The 25822-nt window shown below is 41.9% G+C and overlaps 1 protein-coding gene across 1 annotated transcript in view; it reads right to left on the bottom strand.

The window, feature by feature from the left end:
• Positions 1 to 25822, bottom strand: part of THSD4 (thrombospondin type 1 domain containing 4) — a 922628-nt gene that overhangs the window by 459491 nt on the left and 437315 nt on the right. The window contains exon 7 of the mRNA XM_073652947.1: positions 18701 to 18834. Coding sequence (XP_073509048.1) covers positions 18701 to 18834 — 134 coding nt within the window. The remainder of the gene's footprint in view (positions 1 to 18700; positions 18835 to 25822) is intronic.

Genomic DNA, 25822 nt, shown 5'->3' with positions numbered 1-25822 from the left:
ACTCTTGTATTTGCTGAAACTAATTACAAGATACATCTTGGGCAAAATTAGTAAATTCTAAATATTTCAACAGGTTGAATATACACGTGAGTTAATATTTTTCCACTCTAATAACAGGGACAAAGGGGTCATTGGTAACAGTTTTTTTTTCAGACTTCCAGAAAACACAGTCCGAGTATGGACTGTGATATATGGATTGTGGGAATCACGGTCCGAGTATGGACTGTGATATATGGATTGTGGGAATCACGGTCCGAGTATGGACTGTGATATATGGATTGTGGGAATCACGGTCCGAGTATGGACTGTGATATATGGATTGTGGGAATCACGGTCCGAGTATGGACTGTGATATATGGATTGTGGGAATCAAGGTCCGAGTATGGACTGTGATATATGGATTGTGGGAATCACGGTCCGAGTATGGACTGTGATATATGGATTGTGGGAATCACGGTCCGAGTATGGACTGTGATATATGGATTGTGGGAATCACGGTCCGAGTATGGACTGTGATATATGGATTGTGGGAATAACGGTCCAAGTATGGACTGTGATATATGGATTCTGGGAATCACGGTCCGAGTATGGACTGTGATATTTGGATTGTGGGAATAACGGTCCGAGTATGGACTGTGATATGTGGATTGTGGGAATCACGGTCCGAGTATGGACTGTGATATATGGATTGTGGGAATAACGGTCCGAGTATGGACTGTGATATATGGATTGTGGGAATCACGATCTGAGCATGGACTGTGATATATGGATTGTGGGAATAACGGTCCGAGTATGGACTGTGATATATGGATTGTGGGAATCACGGTCCGAGTATGGACTGTGATATATGGATTGTGGGAATCACGGTCCGAGTATGGACTGTGATATATGGATTGTGGGTCTTCTGACCTGCACTTGACAGCTTCATAGGCATATATGAGGCTGTTGAGTTGGTCGGGAGACATGCAGTCAGTCCGTACATCACAGTCCATAGTTAGACTATGTTTCACAGGTATCTAAATAAGGCTTAATAGATGTTAATGGTTTAAGAATAATAAACCATTACAGAAACAAATCTACACATAGCAAGAATGGGTTCAAGCAGCCAAATATTAGAACCACAAGACAAATAACATTCTGGGTAATCATTGATGAAGAAGATTATGTTATTTTCACAAGATCGTATTTAAACATTGAGAAAACGGTTTGAGCATATTCTAAAGCTAAAACAATATTATCCGATGACCGAGAAAAGCAAACACTACTGATAGTTGCAGACTTATAATTGGATGATGTCATTACCCATTACTGGTAACGGTTTAACAGTGAATTATTAGAAAACCACCAATACCACAACATATTCAGAGCTCTGGAAGGTAATCATGACAAATACTCCACCCAAACCTCTACAAGTCATCCATTCAGGCCTTACAACCACAATTCATGACACTTCACTATAAAGTGAGCATAGTCCTGCCCCTATCAGTGCCATCTTACCTCATACTACATAAACATTAGCAAAGTGAAGGCAAATTAAGAAACAAAATACAATTTATAAGATAAAACAATTAATGATTAGTAAAATAAAGGGAGGGGAGTCAATGAATGAGAAAAAAGCAATAAAAATGCAGCAATTCTTTCAGAAAAAGCCGTAAGGATGAAGACAATTTTGAAACCATTTCCTTTTTTATTCTCAACAAGTCAAAAATTTGGCTCTAATTATTTTGCTCATATATCTTTATTTTGGTTGAAAGCAGAGCTCCATTTCTCAGTATAATTAACATTAAACTTAACAGTCATCAGTGGGTCTTGTGGAGGAAGAACTTTATGTTTTTTGGTTATGCAAGTGACTTGGAATAGTAAATAAAAATGGTCCCTGACTGATCTAAATATATATTTCACTTCCAACCTCATCTTTTCTCTCATTACCTACCCGTCCTGGGTCTATATGAAACATTGCTGACTCCCTCAACCACAGTCTTCACTGTAGCAACCTCTTACTCCGCCTTCAATTTACTTATACTCATTGCTTCAGCAACAGACATGGTGTAGATGACAGCTTGTCTTATCGAAGAACTGTTCTTTCAATCCACGTCCACCTCTACTGTCCTTCCCCCTCACTCCTTTTTAAGTAAACTCTGTCTCTACCTTCCCTCCAAACCTCTAAGTGGCAATCATTTACCATCCACCAGGCCCTGTATCACTTATTATGACCTCTTCACAATCTAGCTCCTGCTGACTTCAACATCCCAATTGACACATGCCATTCAGCAGCCCCCAAACTTTTCCCTCTTGCTTCTTCTGGCTTCTCAAAGTGGTGCTTAATACCCACTCATAAAGAGGTCCACACACTGGAACTTATATTTTCCCACTTCCACTCCATATCTTTTAACCTGTTAAAGGTTTACGAATAATGTACCATTAGAGAAACATATAGACATGGGAACACTGGGTTCAAAAGCTGTATGTAAGAACGACAAGACAAATAACATTGTGGGTAATCGTTAATGATTAAGTTAATTTCACAAGCCCCTATTAAAACATTATTGAGAGAATATAATATTCTAAAACTAATACAATGTTATCAGATGACCAAGAAAAGCAAACTTTACTAATAGTTGCTCTAGGCAAAACTTTTCTAATTACTGGATGATGTCGTTACCCATTACTGGTAGAGTTTAACAGTGAATTATTAGGGTGCTAGAAAAACCACCAATACCACAAACATGAAAATTTGGAGCTTTAGAATGTAATCATGACAAATACTCCACCCGAACCTCTACAAGCCATCCATTCAGTGCTTACCACAATTCATGACACTTTGTGTTGTTCTGCCCCTATCAATGCCATCTTACTTCACACTAAATACATTTTAGCAAAGCAAAGATGAATTAAGGAATAAAATCCAATGTGTTCAAGATACAATAATTAAATACTAGCATAATAAAAGGACAAGAATCGCTAAATGTGATAAAGCCAATAACAATACAGTAATTCTTTTTTATAAATCCAATTTTCAGCTCAAAATTTATATCCACCATTTCCTTTTTCATTGTTAACAGGTCAAAAATTAGATTAGGACTATTATGTTCATATAATTTTTTACTGATTGGAAATAGCACTTTATTTCTCTGTAAAATGTTTTATCATTGAGCTCAATAGTAACCAGTAAGTCTTGTGGTAAAAGAAGTATACCTTTATGGATAATTAGTTAATATGGGTGATTAAAGAAAAATGTACATCATGTCTAACCGAGGGTTATGTGGGTGATTTAGAATTGTAGATTAAAAAAAAAATTATAATACCTGGTTTTAAGCCCAACGATGCCGCACGTGGATTTGTGGACCCACTGTGCCACAGGGACGGGTCTGCCGAGGTAGGGGCATAGGTAAGCAGCTACCTGGTGTTCACTGAAGCTCCTGATAGTGGAGACAGACTGGGCTGCAGGTAGCCACCAGGTACCACTCCTAGGTAGATCCCGATACTGCAGCAGCTGACCCCAGGGGTCAGGTTAGCTGACACAGACTCGGACTCCGTTCAGACCAATAGGTTCAGCATTCCGGATACATGGGATACTCGAATAGGGAAATGTTAAGATACTGGCCACACCGGGACCAAGGGACTTCGGGAACAGGACTGGCCACACCAGGACCAGGTGACAATGCTCAGGCACTGGCCGCACCGGTACTAGGGGACTTCAGGGACAGAACTGGCCGCACCAGGACCAGGGCACAATGTTCAAGCACTGGCAGTACAGGGACCAGGGGTCTTCAGGGACAGGACTGGCCGCACCAGGACGAGGGGACAATGTTCAGACACTGGCTGCATACAGACCAGGGATTCGGGTTAAGGGCCTGGTCACACCGGGAGCAGGGATTTGGGTTCAGGACACTGGCCACACCAGGACCAGTTGACCTAACAACTCACTAGTAGGGGAGACTACAGATTAAAGCTTTTGCTTCTGTGACTCCCTGAAGGGGAAGGAGTCTTTTATACAAGATGCCTCCCAGCAATTGGCTAGGAGCCATCTTGCAGGTGTACTAAGATACTAAATGCCTCTCAACTATTCGCTGGGTGCATTTTACCATGTGCACATACTGCCCCTTTAAGAACGGAGGAGTATGCGCACACTAGGAGTGCTGCCAGGAAGTGCGGCATGCACAAGCAGGAGACATGCCCACAAAAGGGGACCATGCTGTGGGGCCAAAGCACTGAGATTACCAGTGTCCCTGCATGAAGGGGGAAGGGAAACCATGCAGGGGAGCTGGCAATAGTGTTACACCTGGCTTATCTAAATATATATTGCACTCACAACCTAGTCATTTCTCATAACTCTCCCTTCTGACACCCTACTACAACCCCCCTTGAATTCTTTCTTATGGCAGTTTACTAACAACCCCAGCATCAGCAACAGAAATAGTGGAGAAGTCTGCATTTTCTTATTAGAGAACTAGTCCTTTAATTCAACTTCTTCTCTAATGTCTCTGTCCTCCCTCCTTTTGTAGTGCACTCTATTCGCCTCTACCCTCCCTTTAACCTCCAAATGGTTATCATTTTCAGACCACCAGATCATGACTCTTAAGCTTCATTTCAACTGATATCACCACCATTATTTGGTAGACTTCAACATCCCAATTGATACATGCCGTTCAGCTGCTTTCGAATTCCTGCTTGCTTTTTCTTTTGGCCTTGTACTAAGATCATTCACTTACAAAGATGGCCACATACTAGACTTTATAATTACATGCTTCAATTCACTATCTAACCTTAAAATAGCTACTCCCCAATCTGACCACAATTTACTTATATTCACTTTATTTTTCTATATAACTGACCCCCTGAGTCCCTCTTAAGAACATTAAACTTCTTGATATTCACACAATCTCTGATTCGCTGCTACCACTCTTTACCATGTCTTCACTTCATTACACAGAAACAGCCACTGTTTCTATAATACCCCAACTCTAGGCACATCACTGATGAAAAATCACACGAAAAGTTTCAAGGTTGCAGAATGACGTTAGAAAAAAGAAAACCGCCCTCAATGAAGACTTTGATGAATACAAACAAGCAGTTCTCAATTTCAAATCTGAATTCACTGCTAATGAACAGGACCACTTCTCTATTGTCATGCTTTCCCTGCCTTGAATCTAAACTATTACTTAACATTTTTTGCTTCCTATTCCATCCTCTATTTTGATCTCAACTGAGTTCTTTTCCACTTATTGTAACCACAAGATCAACAACATCCATGATGCAGTAGCTTCAGGTATAGTTGACACAAGCCTTACAAATACAGTGGTGTGAAAAGTGTTTGCCCCCTTCCTGATTTCTTATTCTTTTGCATGTTTGTCACACTTAAATGTTTCAGATCACAAAACAAATTTAAATATTAAACAAAGATAACACAAGTAAACACAAAATGCAGAGTTTAAATGAAGGTCTTTATTATTAAGGGATAAGGAAATCCAAACCTACAAGGCCCAGTTTTTCCACCATCACTAACAAAAAGCTTTCTACCCTATTTTTCAAATCCTACCTCACCACCTGTTGACCAAATTCCAACCCACCTTATTCATAATCTGACTTCTTTGTTTGTCCCAGCCCAAATTCAACTCTTCAATCTATAACTAAATTCTTTGCTTGATATTAACAAGCAACAACCATATCCATCCTTCAGACCATGAACTTGTTCCAGCTATAGTCCCATTTCTCTTCTTCCATTTGCCTCAAAACTCCCCACTCAACATTTAACGCTCACTCCACTACTCTACTGAAACAGCCCTAATAAAGTCAATAAGTCCCTAATGATTGCTAATGAACCACCAAAGCCTTACAATTCTCTGTCACCTTTTGAGTTTGTCCTCTGCCTAGAACACAGCTGACCATTCCTTACTGTTACAAATTTTCTCATCCTGTAAAATCACAGACAATGCCATTGCCTGGATATCCTCAAACTTTGCGAAACAAACATTTAGTGTCTCCGATACAACCTCTATGACTCACCCTCTGTTGCTGTCCCTCAAGGGACCCGCACTTTTCGCTTTACTACAGTAGAAATACTTTTGACGTGGGATAACTTATCTAACGTCATGGGCTTTAGTACCAGTTTTATGTAGCCTTAAGAAGTAAATTTATTTCTCTGCTATCCGATCATTTGTCTCTCCTCCTACTTTGTAAATTTTAACAGTAATAAAACTGAATTCCTCATATTTTCCCCCCATCTCTCTCAACCTCGAGGGGTCAAGTAATGATTCCACACTTTCACCAGCCTCACAGGTCCAATACCACAGAATCAGAATTACATGCTTACCTATCTTTTTTAGCAGTTCAAAATTCAGTTTAAAATATTAAGTTCTAGACTAGGCCCCTCCTTATATCTTTGCTCTAATCTCCGGAGTCCCTCTCCTCTCCCCTTACATGTAATCTCCACTCCTCATGCAGTCTACTTCTTCTTTCAGCTGCTTTGATCATTGTCTGCAAGATATCTTTCATGCATTCTTTGAAGTCAGAAACACAGTACCCCAAATGGACATTCACTCTGTCACAATTTACCATTGCTGTCCCATAACCATGCTGCCACTACACAAGCTGTTTCTATTCTCACCTATGAACTATTTGCCCAGGAGTATAACAAGGGTGTGACCGCGACTGGGACAGTTTAGGATGGAGGCATGCTGACGCCAGCACCTACTTCAGCTGGATGTGCATCCTCGACGCACATTCAGCTTAAGTGTATTGCAGTACAGAGACCCTCCGGCTCCCTGCACTGCAATACATGCTGCCGGCCAATCAGAGGCTGACATCGGCGTTCCAGGCATTAGCATCTCATGGCAGTGATGTCATGGATGCCATAGCAAGCACGCCGATGTCAGCTGCCGGCCTCTGATTGGCTGGCGGCGTCTATTGCAGCAGAGAGAGCCAGAGGGTCTCTACGCTGCAATACACTTTTGCTGAATGTGCTTCATGGAAATACATCCAGCTGAAGTAGGCGCCGGTGTGGGAGGGTCCCCCTCCCACACAAGCCCGGGAAGAGGAGGACGAAGAGGACACCGCACGTAGGGAGAGAGGAGGAAGGTGAGAAGAATGGGTATTTTATGCAGAAAGGGGAACATATATTCTAAAAAGGGGTCCAGGATGGAGGACATATATATCAAGAAGGGGGACTTATATACCAGAATGGGGGACATGTATACCAGGAAGGGGCCCAGGATTGCGGACATATATATATACCAGAAAGGGGACCAGGATGGAAGACATATATACCAGAATGGGGGAAATATATACCATAAAGGGTGACATATATACCAAGATGGGGGCATATATACCAAGATGGGGGCATATATACCATACATATCAGGATGGGGAACATATATATCAGGATGGGGGACATATATACCAAGAAGGGGGACATATAAACCATATATACCAGGATGGAGAACATATACCAGAATGGGGGACATATATACCAAGAAGCGGCCCAGGATGGGGACATATATACCAGGATGAGGGAAATATATACCATAAAGGGGACATATATACCAAGATGGGGGCATATATACCATATATATAAGGATGGGGAACATATATACCAGGATGGGGGACATGTATACTAGAAAGGGGCCCAGGATGGGAGACATATATACCAGGAAGGGGCCCAGAATGGGAGACATATATACCAGGAAGGGGCTTAGGATTGGGGACATATATACCAGGATGGGGTACATATATACCATAAAGGGGACATATATACCATATATACCAGGATGGGGAACATATAAACCAGGATGGCGGACATGTATACCAGAAAATGGCCCAGGATGGAGACATATATACCAGGAAGGGCACCAGTATTGGGGACCTATATACTAGGAAAGGGCTCAGGATTGGGGACACATATACCAGGATGGGGAACATATATACCATGATGGGCCAGGATGAGAGACAGATTTATCAGGATGGGGGACATATATACTAGGAAAGGACCCAGGATTGCAGACATATATACCAGAAAGGGTCCCAGGATGAGGAATATATATACCAGAATGGTGGACACATATACCAGGAAGTGGCCCAGGATGGGAGACATATATACCATGATGGGCCAGGATAAGAGACAGATATATCAGGATGGGGGACATATATACCAGGAAAGGGCCCAGGATTGCAGACATATATACCAGAAAGGGTCCCAGAATGGGGAATATACAGGTGCATCTCACTAAATTAGAATATCATCAAAAAGTTTATTTATTTCAGTTCTTCAATACAAAACGTGAAACTCATATTATATAGAGTCATTACAAACAGAGTGATCTATTTCAAGTGTTTATTTCTGTTAATGTTGATGAATATGGCTTACAGCCAATGAAAACACAAAACTCATTATCTCAGTAAATTAGAATACTTTATAACAGCAGCTTGAAAAATGTTTTTAAAATCCGAAATGTTGACCTACTGAAATGTATGTTCAGTAAATGCCCTCAATACTTGGTCGGGGCTCTTTTTGCATCATTTACTGCATCAATGCGGCGTGGCATGGAGGCAATCAGCCTGTGGCACTGCTGAGGTGTTATGGAATCCCAGGTTGCTTTAAAAGCAGCCTTCAGCTCGTCTGCATTGTTGGGTCTGGTGTCTCTTATCTTCCTCTTGACAATCCCCAATAGATTCTCTATGGGGTTAAGGTCAGGCGAGTTTGCTGGCCAATCAAGCACAGTGCTCCTGTTGTTTTTAAACCAGGTATTGGTACTTTTGGCAGTGTGGATAGGTGCCAAGTCCTGCTGGAGAATGAAATTTCCATCTCCAAAACGTTTGTCGGCAGAGGGAAGCATGAAGTGCTCTAAAATTTCCTGGTAGACGGCGGCGCTGACTTTGGTCTTGATTAGAGATGAGCGAGCATACTCGCAAGTACTCGGTACTTGCGATGCTTGGAGCTCGCCGAGTACTTGCGAGATGCTCGGGCGGATGCTCGGGTCCCCTCCCTGCATGTTTGGCGCTCTTTAGTGTGCCAATCAACATGCAGGGATTGCCTGCCACTCATTGTAATGGCGCAGCCATGGTGGTTGTGGCATTACAGTGATTGGCTGGCCGCACAGCGTCATCAGGTCTTTATCAGACCTGGCGCCGCTGTGCTCGTCACAGTCACTCCAGAATCAGGCAGAGTAGGGAGAGGTGCTGCTGCGTCAGGGAGAGATTTGCTTGTGTATTAGGTAATGTAGGGAGAAAAAACGTACATTACACATATCCAGCTTAAAAAACAGTTCTTCTGAGGACTACTCCATCTGCAGAGATATCAGGCAGGCAGGGTATATAGGCAGGCAGTGTATATAGCAGACTGCAGTGCATATAGCACAAGAGGCTCCATTCCAATTCTGCCTTCTGCTGCTGTTAGATATTTCTATACAAAGGCCCAGGTCTCAGGGGCCAGGAATACTTTTTTTTGGATCTTAATCCTCATTATTTGCTTAAAAAGCAATCCAGAGAACACCATTTTTCTGCGCCATTTGCTTGTTGGCACTGCAGAATACAGCCAGGTCCTTTCCATATTACAGCAAAGGAAAATCCAGCTATTTAAACTGTGTTTTTTCCGTCACACGGATCACATCTACGTTGTCAGAAAATACTGCCATTTCTGGCCTCCATTAAAAATTTCTTTCAGTGTGTCAGTGAAGCAATTCACACCAGTTTGCTGTTTAAACTACTTACCTACAGGCCAGGTATTTAAAACTCTGTTTTCTCCGTCACACGGATCACATATAAGTTAGCTCCAAACTCAGTCATTTGTAGTGAGCATGGAAGATACTGTCCTCCATTTAAAATGGGCAAGGCACGTGGCAAGGGACGGGGAACTGGACGTGATGGTGATGGTACATGCAGAGGCCGAGGACAAGGCCGTGGGCAAGCTGAAATTGTGCCACAACAAACATCCACATCTTCTCGCTCGACCTTCCTGTCCCAATTCCTAGGGGACCTCAGCACACCACTATTGAACCCAGAACAATGTCAAAAGGTTGTTGGTTGGATAGGGGGTAATGCTTCCAGTCACTTAGCCACCACCACCACCACCCTGTCTTCCACACAGTCAAGTCTCAGTAGCCGTGAGTCTGGAATATGTTCCTCACCCTGATCCTCCTTCCTCCCACCATGCAGAGTCCCCGGAGACAACTGATCCCACACTTGGACACTCTGAAGAGCTGTTCACTTTTCCATTTATAGATTCGGGCCTCTTGCCCGGTCCACTTGAAGCGGGGCAAGAGGAGATCGCATGTAGCGATGCCCAAATATTTGAGCAGCCACGGTCACACGAAGGCGACGGTGGGAAAGTGTCACAAGAGGTGGACGATGATGAGACACAATTGCCAGAAAGTCAGGAGGAGGACCAGGGTGCGGAAGTGGAAGACGAGGTGGTGGATGATATAGTGACTGACCCAACCTGGCAGGAGGACATGCAGAGCGAGGAGAGCAGCACACAGGGGGAGGGAGGCAGAGCACCCCAACAAGCTGGAAGAAGCAGTGTGGTGGCCACAGACAGAAGGCAGGCAACCGTTCCCTGTAACACCAACACGAAGGAAGTTGCCAGTACAACTATTAGGTCTTCCCAAGTCTGGTTGTTTTTAAAGACTCTGCCGATAACTCCAAAAAGGCCATTTGCACCACCTGCCAGGCTAGCATCAGCAGGGGTGGCAAAACGACCAGCCTGACAACCACCAGCATGATCAGGCACAAGGCAGCAATTCACACCAGTTTGCTGTTTAAACTACTTACCTACAGGCCAGGTATTTAAAACTCTGTTTTCTCCGTCACACGGATCACATATAAGTTAGCTCCAAACTCAGTCATTTGTAGTGAGCATGGAAGATACTGTCCTCCATTTAAAATGGGCAAGGCACGTGGCAAGGGACGGGGAACTGGACGTGATGGTGATGGTACATGCAGAGGCCGAGGACAAGGCCGTGGGCAAGCTGAAATTGTGCCACAACAAACATCCACATCTTCTCGCCCGACCTTCTCGCCCGACCTTCCTGTCCCAATTCCTAGGGGACCTCAGCACACCACTATTGAACCCAGAGCAATGTCAAAAGGTTGTTGGTTGGATAGGGGGTAATGCTTCCAGTCACTTAGCCACCACCACCACCACCCTGTCTTCCACACAGTCAAGTCTCAGTAGCCGTGAGTCTGGAATATGTTCCTCACCCTGATCCTCCTTCCTCCCACCATGCAGAGTCCCCGGAGACAACTGATCCCACACTTGGACACTCTGAAGAGCTGTTCACTTTTCCATTTATAGATTCGGGCCTCTTGCCCGGTCCACTTGAAGCGGGGCAAGAGGAGATCGCATGTAGCGATGCCCAAATATTTGAGCAGCCACGGTCACACGAAGGCGACGGTGGGAAAGTGTCACAAGAGGTGGACGATGATGAGACACAATTGCCAGAAAGTCAGGAGGAGGACCAGGGTGCGGAAGTGGAAGACGAGGTGGTGGATGATATAGTGACTGACCCAACCTGGCAGGAGGACATGCAGAGCGAGGAGAGCAGCACACAGGGGGAGGGAGGCAGAGCACCCCAACAAGCTGGAAGAAGCAGTGTGGTGGCCACAGACAGAAGGCAGGCAACCGTTCCCTGTAACACCAACACGAAGGAAGTTGCCAGTACAACTATTAGGTCTTCCCGAGTCTGGTTGTTTTTAAAGACTCTGCCGATAACTCCAAAAAGGCCATTTGCACCACCTGCCAGGCTAGCATCAGCAGGGGTGGCAAAACGACCAGCCTGACAACCACCAGCATGATCAGGCACAAGGCAGCAAAGCACCTGACTTTGTGGGCCGAACCCCAGGGTCCAGGAACAGTGTCTGCGGGTGGCACCATTGCTTCTTCCGCTGTCGTGCATGCAAGCCAATCCCCTGTCCATGGTGCATGCGAAGATGCCTCCTGCCCTGCACCTGTCGTTGCACACTCTCAAGTAGCAGCATCAGGAAGCACGTCCACGTCCTTGTCCCAGCGCAACGTTCAGTTGTCCATACCCCAGTTCTTGGTATGCAAATGCAAATACACAGCCAATGCCCCACAGGCCACACTACTAAATTCTCACATTTCACGACTGCTTGCGCTCAAAATGTTGCCTTTTAGGCTCGTGGAGACGGAAGCATTCCGCAACCTGATGGCGGCGGCCGCCCCTCGGTACTCGGTCCCCAGCCGCCACTATTTCTCCCGGTGTGCCGTCCCTGCATTACACAAGCACATGTCCCAAAACATTAGCCGTACCCTCAACAACACAGTTACCGGGAAAGTCCACCTAACCACGGACACGTGGACAAGCGCTTGTGGGCAGGGACGGTACATCTCGCTGACGGCACACTGGGTTAACATAGTGGAAGCCGGGACCCAGTCGGACCTTGGGACGGAACACGTTCTCCGGACGCCAAGGATTGCGGGCCCAAGGTCAATCAGGGTTGCCCCCACGGTCTACAGCTCCTGCAACTCATCCTCCTCAGCCTCCTCCTCCTCTTCAGCCTCCATCTCTGAAATGATCACATTAGTCACAAGCTGGAAACACTGCAGCACTGCCTCGGCGAAGCGGCAACATGCTAATATGCTTAGGTGACAAACCACACAATGCTGAAGAGTTGTGGACAGCTCTGAAAGAGCAGGCAGCTCTGTGGCTCACACCGCTGAACCTTCAGCCAGGCATGGTCGTGTGTGACAATGGCCGGAACCTGGTGGCAGCTCTGAGGCGAGCGAGCTCACACACGTACCATGCCGGGCCCATGTGCTTAACCTCGTGGTTCAGCGGTCTCTCAAATCCTACCCGGAGATGCCGGATCTGCTTGAAAAAGTATGCCGTCTGTGTGCCCATTTTAGAAAGTCACCTACAGCTTCCGCCGCCCTTGCCGTGTTTCAGCAGCGTTTGCAGCTTCCGGCTCACAGACTGGTGTGTGATGTCCCTACGCCTTGGAACTCTACACTGCAGATGTTGGGAAGGATTTGTGAGCAGAAGAGGGCAGTTGTTGAGTACCAGCATCAACAAGGCCGTCGGTATTCAGTTCAGACTCCACACATAAGACCTCAGGAGTGGACATGGATGTCAGACATATGTACCATCCTCCTTTTATATCCAGTTTTCTGCAGTGAATTTTTTTCTTTTTAGAATTATCATTTAAATAATTTATGTCCATTGTGAAAAATGTGCATTATAAATAGTTGTTGTTTGCTTGACGGCTGGGACTTCTGCTTATCTTGGGTTTTATTTGGCGGTCGCAAAATCACAGAGATAAAAAGTGATTATGGTATTTAAGGAGTTTAAGCTAAGGTGATTTATTGAAGATTAGTAAATGCATTACCTCTTACATCACTTACTCCTAGGATGCAGTGAAACTGATGATGGTAGTAGTACTAGTCATCAAGTATCAATGGAATTAAATAAGTCCATGATGATCTGAGAGAACAGATCTCAATGTCCTTCAATGTGACTAAGTACACAGTGTGCCTGTGCCCACTGTCAGGCACATACACTCATGAGATATGGGCCCAACAGTGGCCACAGGATGGATGATTATATATTTCTCCACCATAGGGACTCATTGTAAAAATGTATAAAGCACAGTATACATTTCTTTGCAGTGGCCATTTTGATAGGAAAGCACAATCTGCTAATCTTTCCTATACAATAAAATACTTGCTATACAGTCACATGCTGGCCAGATGTAGGCCAAAAGAACACACTTTGGCCTCTTTCTGGTAAATAGGGTCCTATGAGAACATTACAATTTACAGCATTGTGCGTACAGAGATTTGAAAAAATGCTGCAAAGAATATATTAAAAATAGAAGTTTTAATTAACAAAACGTAAAATGAATAAACAAAAGAGAAAACTAAATCAAATCAATATTTGGTGTGACCACCCTTTGCTTTTAATACACCATCAATTCTTCTAGGTACAATTGTACACAGCTTTTGAAAGAACTTGACAGGAACATTTTTCCAAACAACTTGGCAAACTAACCACAGATCTTCTATGGATATAGAGTTGTACAAATCTTTCTGTTTCTTCATGTAATCCCAGACAGACTGGAAGATGTTGAGATCAGGGCTCTGTGGTGGGCATATCACTTTCAGGACTCTTTGTTTCTCTGAATATAGTTCTTAATGACACGGTCTCTATGTTTGCGGACATTGTCCTCCTGCAGAATAAATTTTGAACCAGACACCTCCCTTATTGTATTGCATGATGGACAAGTATCTGCCCATATTTCTCAGCATAAAGGACACCATTAATCATGAACAAATCACTAACTCCATTTGCTGAAATGCAGCCCCAGTCTTCCAAGGAACCTCCACCATGCTCCACTGTTATCAGCAGACACTCATTATTTTACTGCTCTTCAGTCCTTTGATGAACAAGCTGTTTTTTATTACACAAAAATATTTCAAATTTTGACTAATCAGTCCAGAGCACCTGCTGCCATTTTTCTATCCTTTCGTGCATAACTGAGTCACCTGGCCTCGATTTTATGTCAAAGATATGACTTTTTGGGCACAATTGTTCCATGACCACCACTTCTGACCAGAATTCTTCAAACAGTAAACAGATGCAGCTGGGTCCCACTGGTTGCTGCTAGTTCTGAGCTGATGACACTGCTGTACATCTTCTGATTTCTAAGAGAAGTATTATGTGTCTTTCATCTGCCATACTAAGTTTCCTTGGCTGACCACTGTGTCTATGGTCCTCATTGTTGCCCATTTCTTGGTGCTTCTGCTAAAGAGCCTGAACAGCACATTTTGAAACCCCAGACTGCTTTGAAATCTTTGTCTAAGAGGAACCTTAATGATGCAGTATAACTACCTTGTGCCTGTTTTTCTGTGCTCACTTTTGCCAAGGTGTATGATCTGTGACATGAAACCTCGTCTTTGCAGCAGAATTTGACTGTTCCTCACCCAATTTTAAGCCTCCTATACAGCTGTTTCTGTTTCTAACAATAAAGGTGTTTCATCCTACCTATGAAAATAATCATTATCGCCATTATAACTGGTTATTCATACATCTGACTATATCCCTACATAATCCCTGACTTTGTGTAAGTGTACCTAGAAGAATTATGCTGTTTTGAAGACAAAGGTTGGTCACAGAAAATATTGATTTGATTTGGATTTCTCTTTTGTTAATTTATAGAAATAAGTTAACATTTCTATTCTGAAAGCATTTTTATTTTGCAGCATTTTTTACACACCTACCTAAAACTTTTGCACAATACTGTGTGTCAGGAAAAATTCCTGACATATATTGTAGGCCAAGTGCACAGATGCAGTGGGCATTTAATCTAAGACTAAGTAATTAACGAAGACACGTTTTAAGTCTTTACTTGAGGACTGCAAGTATAACACACTTAATAAAATTATTTCTGTACACATGCAAATAGTCCACTCTTTACATTTTACATTTTCAAAAGCAAGCATAAAGATCTTCCATATTCAGAGAAAATTACACAGAATGAGATACTGAGCATATTCTATATATGTTAGCAAATATACATTTTTGGCTTTGTTCCCACCTGCATCATTATGGCCATATTTCTATTTCACTATAGGAACAGCAAAACAAAAATAACATCAGTGACTGGGCCCATACATGACAGGCATTTGTTAGGTTTCCATTACATTGGTTATCAGTTTATAGCAGCTACTTTGGGCAAACTCTGTGACACAGGTGATGAATTGAGCATACAAATTACATGTGAATGGGTTAGAAATTATGACCTATAGGAGTATAGAGGAAAAAATGAGTAGAATGTTATAATAAAGGAAGCACGAGATAAAAGCAACAACATGTCACAACATATTCATCCCCACATTTATATATATTTCCACTGTTTGCAAAGGTAATCCAGATACCATATCATATGGGCAATTCCAACAATTCCTCACTCAGATGCAAACATAGGTCCCTAAATAATGGTTGTGATGATGGAAAGCTCCTATTCATACAAAGTCATTACAGCAGAGTGTGGACATACAGAGAAGAGCACAAAGAACATTTACTCTACAAAAGCCACAATGTGCCAGCTATTTTGTTAGCGTTCTTCACTGAAATATTTACAGAAACTACAACATCCTTACAGAAAAAAGTTCAGGCTGATTCTGACAACTGGTATGACACATAAAAGAGTTTGACTTAACAAGTGTCTGTGAAAAGAGCAGGATCAAAGACAATCAAGAAAGTCAACATATATTCAAATATGTAGAATACAACAATGAACATTTACATGTTTGTAGAACTGCACTTGTTTGTAAGCCATATCTGACATGTAGTTAAATGGAATCTGTCAGCAGGACTTAGGACTTAGCTTCCCCTAAAACTAATAATATGCACATATAGGTCTTTCAAAGACAAGTCCAGCAATACCTTACATGGCCGGTCCATTCCTCGGTAACTGAGAAATCAGTATTTGAATTGACATGCAAATGAGGCTAAAATGTATTGCAAATCTGAAGCTTCAGTCACTCCAACTCTGTTCCCCACCCAGTGCCACCTCCTCCTGCTTGACTGATGACTCCTTTGTCTGAAGTCACACAGCATATAGACTGTCAGTCAAGCAGGAGAAGGCAGCAGTGGGCGGGGAATAGAGCTGGAGTGACAGAGGCTTCTACAACTGCTTTTCCACCTCATTTTCATATCAATTTAAACACTGATTTCTCAGTAATAGAGGAATGGACTGGCCAAGTAAAGATATTGCTGGACATGTATTTGAGAGAGCTACATGCACATATAAATATTTTGTGTGAAAAATTCTGTTGACAAATTCCCCCCTTTAAACAACCCTTTAATTGAAGTTTTGTTTGCATAACGAAAAGTAATCAATATTTACTTCTAACTATATATTTTTTTTGCTACACTCGATTCTATTTTTTATTTTCACATTACTATATGCGTAATCTGACAATAATAAAGATCATCATAGAGTTAAGTATGTCCACATACTGTAGGATTTATTACCTGCAGATTGCCCAAAAGATCTGCGCCAGCAAAAAAAGTGTGAATTTTGTTGTGGAACTGCTGCAAATTTGTTAAAGCTTTCGTTCTTCCATTGCCAAGGGTAAAATCTACAGTGTAAATCTGTGGCATAATTGCTGTGCTGAGGACTTCAAATCTGCAAAGAGACCTTCAATTCTGCTGCAGATTTTTCACACTGCACATAGCACACATATTGTCTTGTCCAGGACTCCAAAAAGCTATTACCAGCTCTGGTACACTGGAAATAAATGGAGAGTTTACACTCTTTGAATATACACAGAAATGTTTCCATTTTCTGACAGCATGCAGAGGAAATAGTGAAGACTAGAATTAAGCAGATCCCAGACTGACTGCATTAGTAAATGAAGCCACAATGATGCAGCTACACCTACATCTAAACCCACATGTAGAGCGCCTACACGCTGTATGCACACCAACTTATATTTCAATTCATCTCTTTAGGTTTTTGCTACTGGTTTTTGAACTCTGTGCAAATAAGGGTGTGACCCCCCTTTTGTTTAAGCTGGACATTATGTTTATATAGCTCCCTATGGTTGGGTGTTCATTAGTTGGGGTCTTGTACCTGCTCGGCACTTATTCACATTTACGTCATTTGAGAAAGGTTGAACTTCATGCACCTAGGTCTTCTTTTAACCTATGTAACTATATGGTAAGGCTTTAATACTAGAGATTAGGACCGTCCGAATAAGGTCACCGTGATGAGGTGGCATGGCTTTTATGTTTTTTTGATCAAAATATGTTAACCAAGTACCCTATGTTACTTTCATGCACTATTGCTATTTATTTATTTACTGCTGGATATTTGCTGACCTTGTTTTTATCTTCGGTTTGTCTGTTTAGTGGCCAGTGTGAACATGCGCCCACACGTTGCATGCATACTAACTTACAGTCCAGCTCATTTTTTTAGGTTTTTATCTGTTATAAAAAGTTTCTTACATTTGCAGGTTAATAGCGCTTTTCACGTGACAGGTTCCCTTTAAATAGTATCAATGTACACCAAGCAAGATATATAACATACACTGACCTGACATATATATCATAATGCAGATCCCAAACTGACTGCATTAGGAAATTAAGCCACAATGATACAGCTATAACTACAACTAAACCCACATGTAGAAAGAAATAATATACTTAAGGCAAACAATCCTTTCACGTTGACCCGATAAAGGATCACTTATAATTTACAACAGAGTATATAGTAATAAAATACAGAAGAGAAAAAAAGCATACTGCACTAAGGGACCCTATCGGCTGATTCTGTCCAAACCACAAGGTATCGGAGCCGTGTACGTTTCATTCTGAAATGCTGCGGCACTTCTGAGATGACATGTTGAAAAGTCAGCTAGGAAATATGCGTTTCAGATGTCCAGTCTGAAGTTGGTCCCTGGTGGCTTCTCCTCACCCTGCTCCGCCTAACCTGATAGGTCTGACTCTAAACACACAGGGAGACCTGTTAGTCATGGGAGAGGTGCGGGAAGAAGCTGCCGGGGACCAGCCTCAAAATAGTCACCTGAAACGCAACTTTTCAGAGTGAAATGTAAGCAGATGAAGTAACTAAGCTATTGTACGATTCATGCTGCCCGTTGTGGCTTGAATCATCTGTCAAGTTACTTTTAACAATAGATGACACGTAGGTCGCTATGGGCACAACAAATAGAATTATCACTTACTTTGCACTGGCCGGATACACATACTGCCGTTTCATTGTGGTCACACGCTGTCCCATCTATGACTTTTTCAGCTTGCCTCACGTAGAACCTGTAGCCCATCGCCCGACATGTCAGCTCACACTTCAGAGTGTTTCCTAGGAAATGAAATCAGGTCCTTTAACTGCTGAGTAGAAATATTACTTAAAGATACATGTAAAGGTTGTGTCAGGAGACACAGTGATGGCACGGTGTGGAGGTGATGCCGGTGAACCCAGGTGCCACCCAGTCTCCAGTTGGCTCAACTGGGCATTCTCTGGAGGCTTCATTGTTGGCAACAGATTTAATAGATTGTCAATTTGGCCTTCAACAATTGCAAGCAGAGCCAAATGAAGACTAAATGGCCTAATGCTTTCCTTGAGCAATGGCTACTATGTTTTAGCATTGTTTCAGAACCTGCCAATAGGGCAATTATGACAAACCCTAGAGATATGCTATCAATGACACTCCAGAAAAAATCTCTTTACTCCATTGCATGTTCTAATGATGCTCAGTAAGTGAATAACACAAATGTATGGCTACAAAAATACTGAGCATAGTGTTTTCAGATCGTACAAAGTAAAAGTAGAAAAGTTGCCAGTAGCAATGAATCAGGTAGCAGATCTCATTTTCAAGATCTCAATTTACTTCCAGTTATAATAGAAATTTTCTTGTCTCACAAAACAAATTCAGTACAATATGAAGACATAGCAGGAAAGCCTTGACAGACTGCAATGCACAATTCAACCACTGGGTGGCCACACAGTCACATATAGAGTGCATACTCCTCCAAAGTGAAATTACAACACAAGAAGGAAAAGTTGTGGAATTATGGAACTTACAGGATCGATCAATATGGTAATGACATGCAAATGGTGAAATAATGGAAACAAAATTTTCAAAATATCTTAATTTATTCAGTGGCAAGTGTGAGTACCACATGCAGAAATAAGCACTTGAACATCTTTAGCCGTTATCGATGGGATTATTAATGGTTCTGTGAGGAATGTTCGGCCATGCTGATTGCACATAGTGCACATAAATCATCAAGATCCGCTGCTGGCGGCTCTTTTTGCAACTGTTGACCAATGCTCAATCGGATACAAGTACGGAGACGCTGCCAACCATGGTAGCACAGTTAGGCCACACAGGGTGCTCACAGTAGGATGAGCAACATGCGGCCTGGCTTTATCATGTTCAAAAATGGCTCTTCGGCCACCTTGGAGAAATGGATGTGCGATTGGTTACACCACAAAATCAATGTAATGCCAAGCTGTTGGTACTAAAGAGTAGATGGGTTTGGCTACTATACATACTGGTGTTGAGATTTCAAGGTTGAGGAGTTTAGCATAGACATATTGTGACAAAGTATCACTAAATCATGTTTATTTTCAAAGTTAGTAATCTCGCTCCACACATCTTGGGATATGCTAAACTATTGAACAAGGTATGGAAGAACACATCGGTACCTCCGCAGACTAAACAATTTTATAGACCAAGTCCTACTAAATAGTACAGACTCCTGTCCAGGCTAATATATTTTAGCTATCCTGAAATATAGCACAAACTAGCAGTAGAAAAATTTCCACTGCTGCTGCAAGTATCTGGCTCACTAGAGGATAACCCTGATGGGATAGGTCTCCATTCACTTCTCGGCAGTAAGCAGTGATAGGGCTAGTTTGAAATGGAGAAGTTTTCATCCAATAACAGCAAACTGAGATCTTATGAATAGTAAAGGATTAAAATATAAAGGGCCCGATTCATCATTTGTGTTTTTTATGTCACTTTTCTTTTATGACTTATGTTTTTTTCTCTAAATTCATCAAGAATGGCACACATAATTCATGAATTTTGTGCAAAGCCCAAAATTGCCTTTTATTCTGCCTTTAACTGTTAGTACTGCATGTGTGAGGTCAGTTATTCCACAGACAGCATTTGGACTGAAAATCTAACATCACATGGACAGCACTCCGACCAATGTTATTCAATTGGACTGATCAGATGACCATTTTTTACACAAACCAAATGTCCACATTAACAACATGCACTAGTACCTTCCGTATATTGGATGAGACTTGCCCATTCAAGTCTATGGGTGCGCAAAAAATCATTACCCATAAACCATAATGCATCCAATTTTTATGGATACATTGCAATTATTAACAAAAGGAAACTGTACACAATCATGTAAAGTTTATTCATTGCTGATGTATAAAAACTAATGCTATTTGAAATACAAACAGATGGCACACGGATGACAAGACATAAGAAAATCGTCCATGTTCTTTACTTGCTCATGTGAACATAGTCTAAGGCAGGAGTTACACTAGCATATAGCATCCGATGCGACACTCGATGGCACTCAGCTAAAACTCTGCTGCGAGTCTGAGCTGTCAGTGCTCTGTGCTCCGATCCTCTCGCATGAGAGAATCGCAGCACACGTGCGGAGGAGACCGAGAAATTAATTTCTCCATCTCCTTTATTGCCTGCGTCTGGGGGAATCACACTGCACTCAGATGACATTCGAGTGCAGTACGATGTTTCATACGCACCCACAGACTTATATGGGTGCGTGAGATCCGATTCTCGCAGCTATTTGCAGCATGTTGCGATTGTTTTTGTATGCCAAGTCAGCAGAATCGCTGATGTGAATTGTCCCATAGTTTAACATTTGGCCGAGTGCAATCTGATTTTTTATCGGATTGAACTTGTCCAATTTATTGAGCAAGCCCTTAAGCGGTCAGTCAGACAAACGTATGAATAAACATCCAGGTTTCAACAGAATACTCGGATGATTTTCATCCATAATATCATCTGTTTGCCCTCCGTGTGTCCGTTTCTTACTTCCATGTGACATCTGTGTGACATAAGTATTTTGGTGAAATACAGTTTCCTAGGATAATAATGGCATTGTATCTGTAAAAATCAGATACAAAGATGATCCATATGGGATCTGATTTTTTTTTTAGATTGCAGACTGGGATTTTTTTAGTTCACATGGACATCTGGTCTGGGTGAAAAATCTGACATTTGAACAACCCTATTGGATTACATTGGTCAGTGTGCTGTCTGATTTTTCCTTGGACAAGTCTGTATAATATGCCCATCTGAACGAGCTTTTAGGCTACATCCACAGATCTGTCTGAGTGTTACCATTTGAGAGAGATTTACTGATTTTTTTTCCTCAGGTGTCATAGAATAATAGAATGTTAGAGTTGGAAGGGACCTCCAGGGTCATCGTGTCCAGCCCCCTGCTCAAAGCAGGATTCACTAAACCAGTGTTTCTCAACTCCTGTCCTTAAGACTCCCCAACAGATCATGTTTTCAGGATTTCCATTCACATTGCACAAGTGATGGAATTATCACCTGGCGAATACTAAGGAAATCCTGAAAACATGGCCTGTTGGTGGGTCTTGAGGACAGGAGTTGAGAACACTGCACGAAACCATCTCAAACAGATGTCTGTCCAGCCTCTGAAGACTTCCATTGAAGGAGAACTCACCATCTCTCATGGCCGCCTGTTCCACTCATTGACCACTCTTCACTGTCAAAAAGTTTTTTCTAATATTTAATCTGTGTTCTCCTAGTTGCATCTATTATATTTTCACTAAAGCAGGTGGACTATCTGAACTTTTTTTATCCATTGACTCTTAGCAATGGATCAGTCAAAAAATAGTGAAACTAAGATGGAAAACTATGTCCAGCGTTTCATCCATTTTATATGGATCCCCTTAGACTTTAACGGCCGAGTCTGACCTACAACATACAGTGGATGAGAATAGGATATGCTCTGAGTGTCATGGACCGGAGACCCGGATCCAGTTTTAAAACTGCTTTGGGTTTGGATCAATAAGACTCTATGGGTCCGTGTGCGGTCTGTCTTTCTCTTGTGTCACACAGATATGTGAACGCAGCCTTAGGGCTGTTTCAGATGTCTGTGATAATCCGGCCAATGTCGGATCTCAATGCACGGGCTGTCCGCACATCTCCTGACCTGAGCAAGACAGCTTCATTGAAATATATGAACATGCCATGCTCGGGTCAGGAGATGTGCGGCCAGCCCATGCATTGCAATCCAACATAGGACCGATTATCACAGACATCTGAAACAGCCCTTAGTAGGGATAGTGTAGATGAGCTGAAGGGTCTGTGCAGTGAGAGACTGGCTTTAAAGCAAATTAATAGGAAATGTATTATACCATAAATAGATATTTTCCTCCCTGGTAATATATCGGTTATACCTAGTACAGACACTGAGAACACAGGAATGCTCTCCATGTTTGCACCCAGTAACTCCCATGTGTGGAGCTTTCTCTTTAGTCCCCATACTTCACTAGGGGTCACTTACTTGAGTGCACAAATAATGAAGTTCAGATGAGCTAAGTCGTGTCTGCACAGGACACTAATATAATCAGGTTTCACCATCATCCTAAATAATCTTGCTCAGCTATGAGAAGACTTGACTGATTTATTAGCGTGTCAATCAAAGCAAGTCCTGAAAAACACGAGGAAGCGATTAGGATTGCTCTACTTACAGGATTAAACAAGTGGGAAAAGTGCGCTCCATCACACATGATGAAGATGCTCTGATGTGTCGCCAGCTAATAAACCGCATCAGCAACATATTACACATGTACGACATATATAGTGTGTGACTACTACAAGAGGATCGCCATAACCACATCCCCTCAGGCACATCCCTGTACTAGGCAGAACACACCGACACGAGAGAAGAAGGGATAAAATGCAGCATAGATCTGTCACTAGATTTCCAAATACAAACAGCATAAATTATTAAACAGATTTCTCATACCTGATGAGACAAGTGTATTTACTTTGAAAATTTGTGTCAGAATGGATGGATAATCCTGATACTAATTTTGTTTTTTTTAATCCAGCTTAATGAGTAACAGTTACTGTAATTTTTATTTCATAAATCAATAGTACACCTGAAAATAAGCAACTTTGTAATATATCTTCTCAGAGAAATCTGCTTCTTTCTCTGCCAGAATTGATTTGTCATTATCAAAATTCTCAATTCTGAGGTAAAATCTGTATTCAGTGAAGACAGACTTTCCCATTACAGAGATAGAATCTTATCAGCACCAACTGCCATCTCCTACGTCGATGGTAGGGGGAGGAGCTATGCCTGTAGCTCCTCCCTCTTTCCATCTAAATAGAATTAGATCTGTACCAGCTGCCATTTCCTATCTCAGTAATGGGAAAGTCTGCCTTCGCGTTGAATTTTTTTGTGCACCCACAGACACTTAAATGAGCGAGTCTCTTCCAACACACAGAAGAAACTAGGGAACGCTATGATTTTTTCACAAGCACATTTGAATCAAGAAAAAAAATGCTCATTTGCACCATCATACTAAATAATATTAGTCCGAGTGTGATCCGATTTTTCCCAGACAGCACTTGGCCTGAAAATACGGTTGGGTGAACTTGGCTTTAGAATGAGAGATAATGATTCCAAGTGATTTCAATGACAGCTGTAACTTGTACTGAGTCTGTCTGCGATCTCCGCAGCAGGACAGATGCTGTAGAGCTGTTAAGCAGACTAGGTTGGTGGAAAATGAGCTTAAATGTTCAAAAGGAGTTATACAGTCATGCTGATATGGCTTTTCAAAGAAAGTACATCTGCTTCATCAGGCCTAAGAGATCTAATTAATAATGTCTGCAGGTTGCAGCATGAACTCTGGCGGCAAACATGCTTTAAGGGCTCGCTCACACCATCATTATAAATTGGTCAACCGATCTCTTATTTTTTATCGGGTAGCACTTGGACCAATGTTATTCAATAGGACAGTGTTGATGACTGATTATTTTTCACTGACCGAATCTGTCTGTGAAAAAAATCATTCCGAAATCGGATGGGTGCGATAAAACGATTGGATACTAAATGGGAGCCCCAGAACAGCATCCAATTTTTACAGATACGTCACTATTCTGTAACATCGGAAACTGTAAATGGTCTTGTATATGATTAATAGCTGCTGTTGTAAAAACTAATTGTGTACGGAATACACACGGACAGCACATCAATGACAAGTGAGGAAAAAGTCGTACTACTTTTCCTGATGAAAATTGGACTCATTTTGTATATGCTCATGTGACCCCAGCCTAAAGGAGTTTTCCAGGATCAAACTATTAAAGCCCGGCTGTCATGAGGATGGCTTAATTTCACAGACTTGCGTTTTTTTAGCTATGTCTAATAGGGGATCATCTTACACAAAGTAAAATATTTATGGGGAGGTTACTAGAAAACTGGCTTTCATGTAAAAATGTTCCATGAAACAGAAGTATAGCAGGACCACAAGGAACATCTTGCAGGGTTGCTATTTTAGAAGTTGACAAAGTTGACAATGTCTGAATCAAAACTTATTGTTTTTTTTTATCATCCCTAAAAACCACCAAACATTGAGCACACATGTACATTCAGCTTTTTCCAGATTGCGCACTTTGTACAACAAAAATAGTGTAGAAGCAAAATCTACCATATCCAAAAATTTGTCTTTTATTACAGTTCCGCCACTTGGCCACTAGATGTCATTACTCTCCCTTTAACAGTGGCATAATAACAGCAGATACCACATTAGCAAGAGCTCTTACTAAAGTGGCTGAGAATTAGAATGAAGATGGAATGAAAAGGTGATTTTGGAAGAGTCATATATTTTTAAAGATGGTAAAAATCTGTACAATATAAAATTCGATTGAAAATCTCAAAATTTGGTGAAAAATATGGCCCTAAAATAGATTGTAAAAAACCTTGCGAAAATATTTCAGAAGGACGAGAGATGGACCAAGCAGAAGAAAGAGGGAGGTACACCAGTAAATATACAAGCACTGACCTAAACACTTCAAAAATCTAAATGCTGGGTATGGAGACATTACAGTACTTTACTTTTGATTGAAAACTCCACATCTGGCCGCAGTGTTTCTAACATTATGAAAAACAGCACATTAAGGGTAAGTTCACACGAACGTATAAAAGAATCATCAGTTTCATCCAAAAAAGTGGGACAATTTTTTTCTCACTTGTCATCCGTCCACTTTTTACAGCAGCTATTAGGCTATGTGCACACGTTGCATTTATGAAGCAGA

The sequence above is a fragment of the Phyllobates terribilis genome, unplaced genomic scaffold (genome assembly GCF_046119375.1).
Source record: "Phyllobates terribilis strain yellow unplaced genomic scaffold, ASM4611937v1 Scaffold_11__3_contigs__length_659146591, whole genome shotgun sequence".
Lineage (NCBI taxonomy): Eukaryota > Metazoa > Chordata > Amphibia > Anura > Dendrobatidae > Phyllobates > Phyllobates terribilis.
This window is presented reverse-complemented; position numbering and strand designations above follow the sequence as displayed.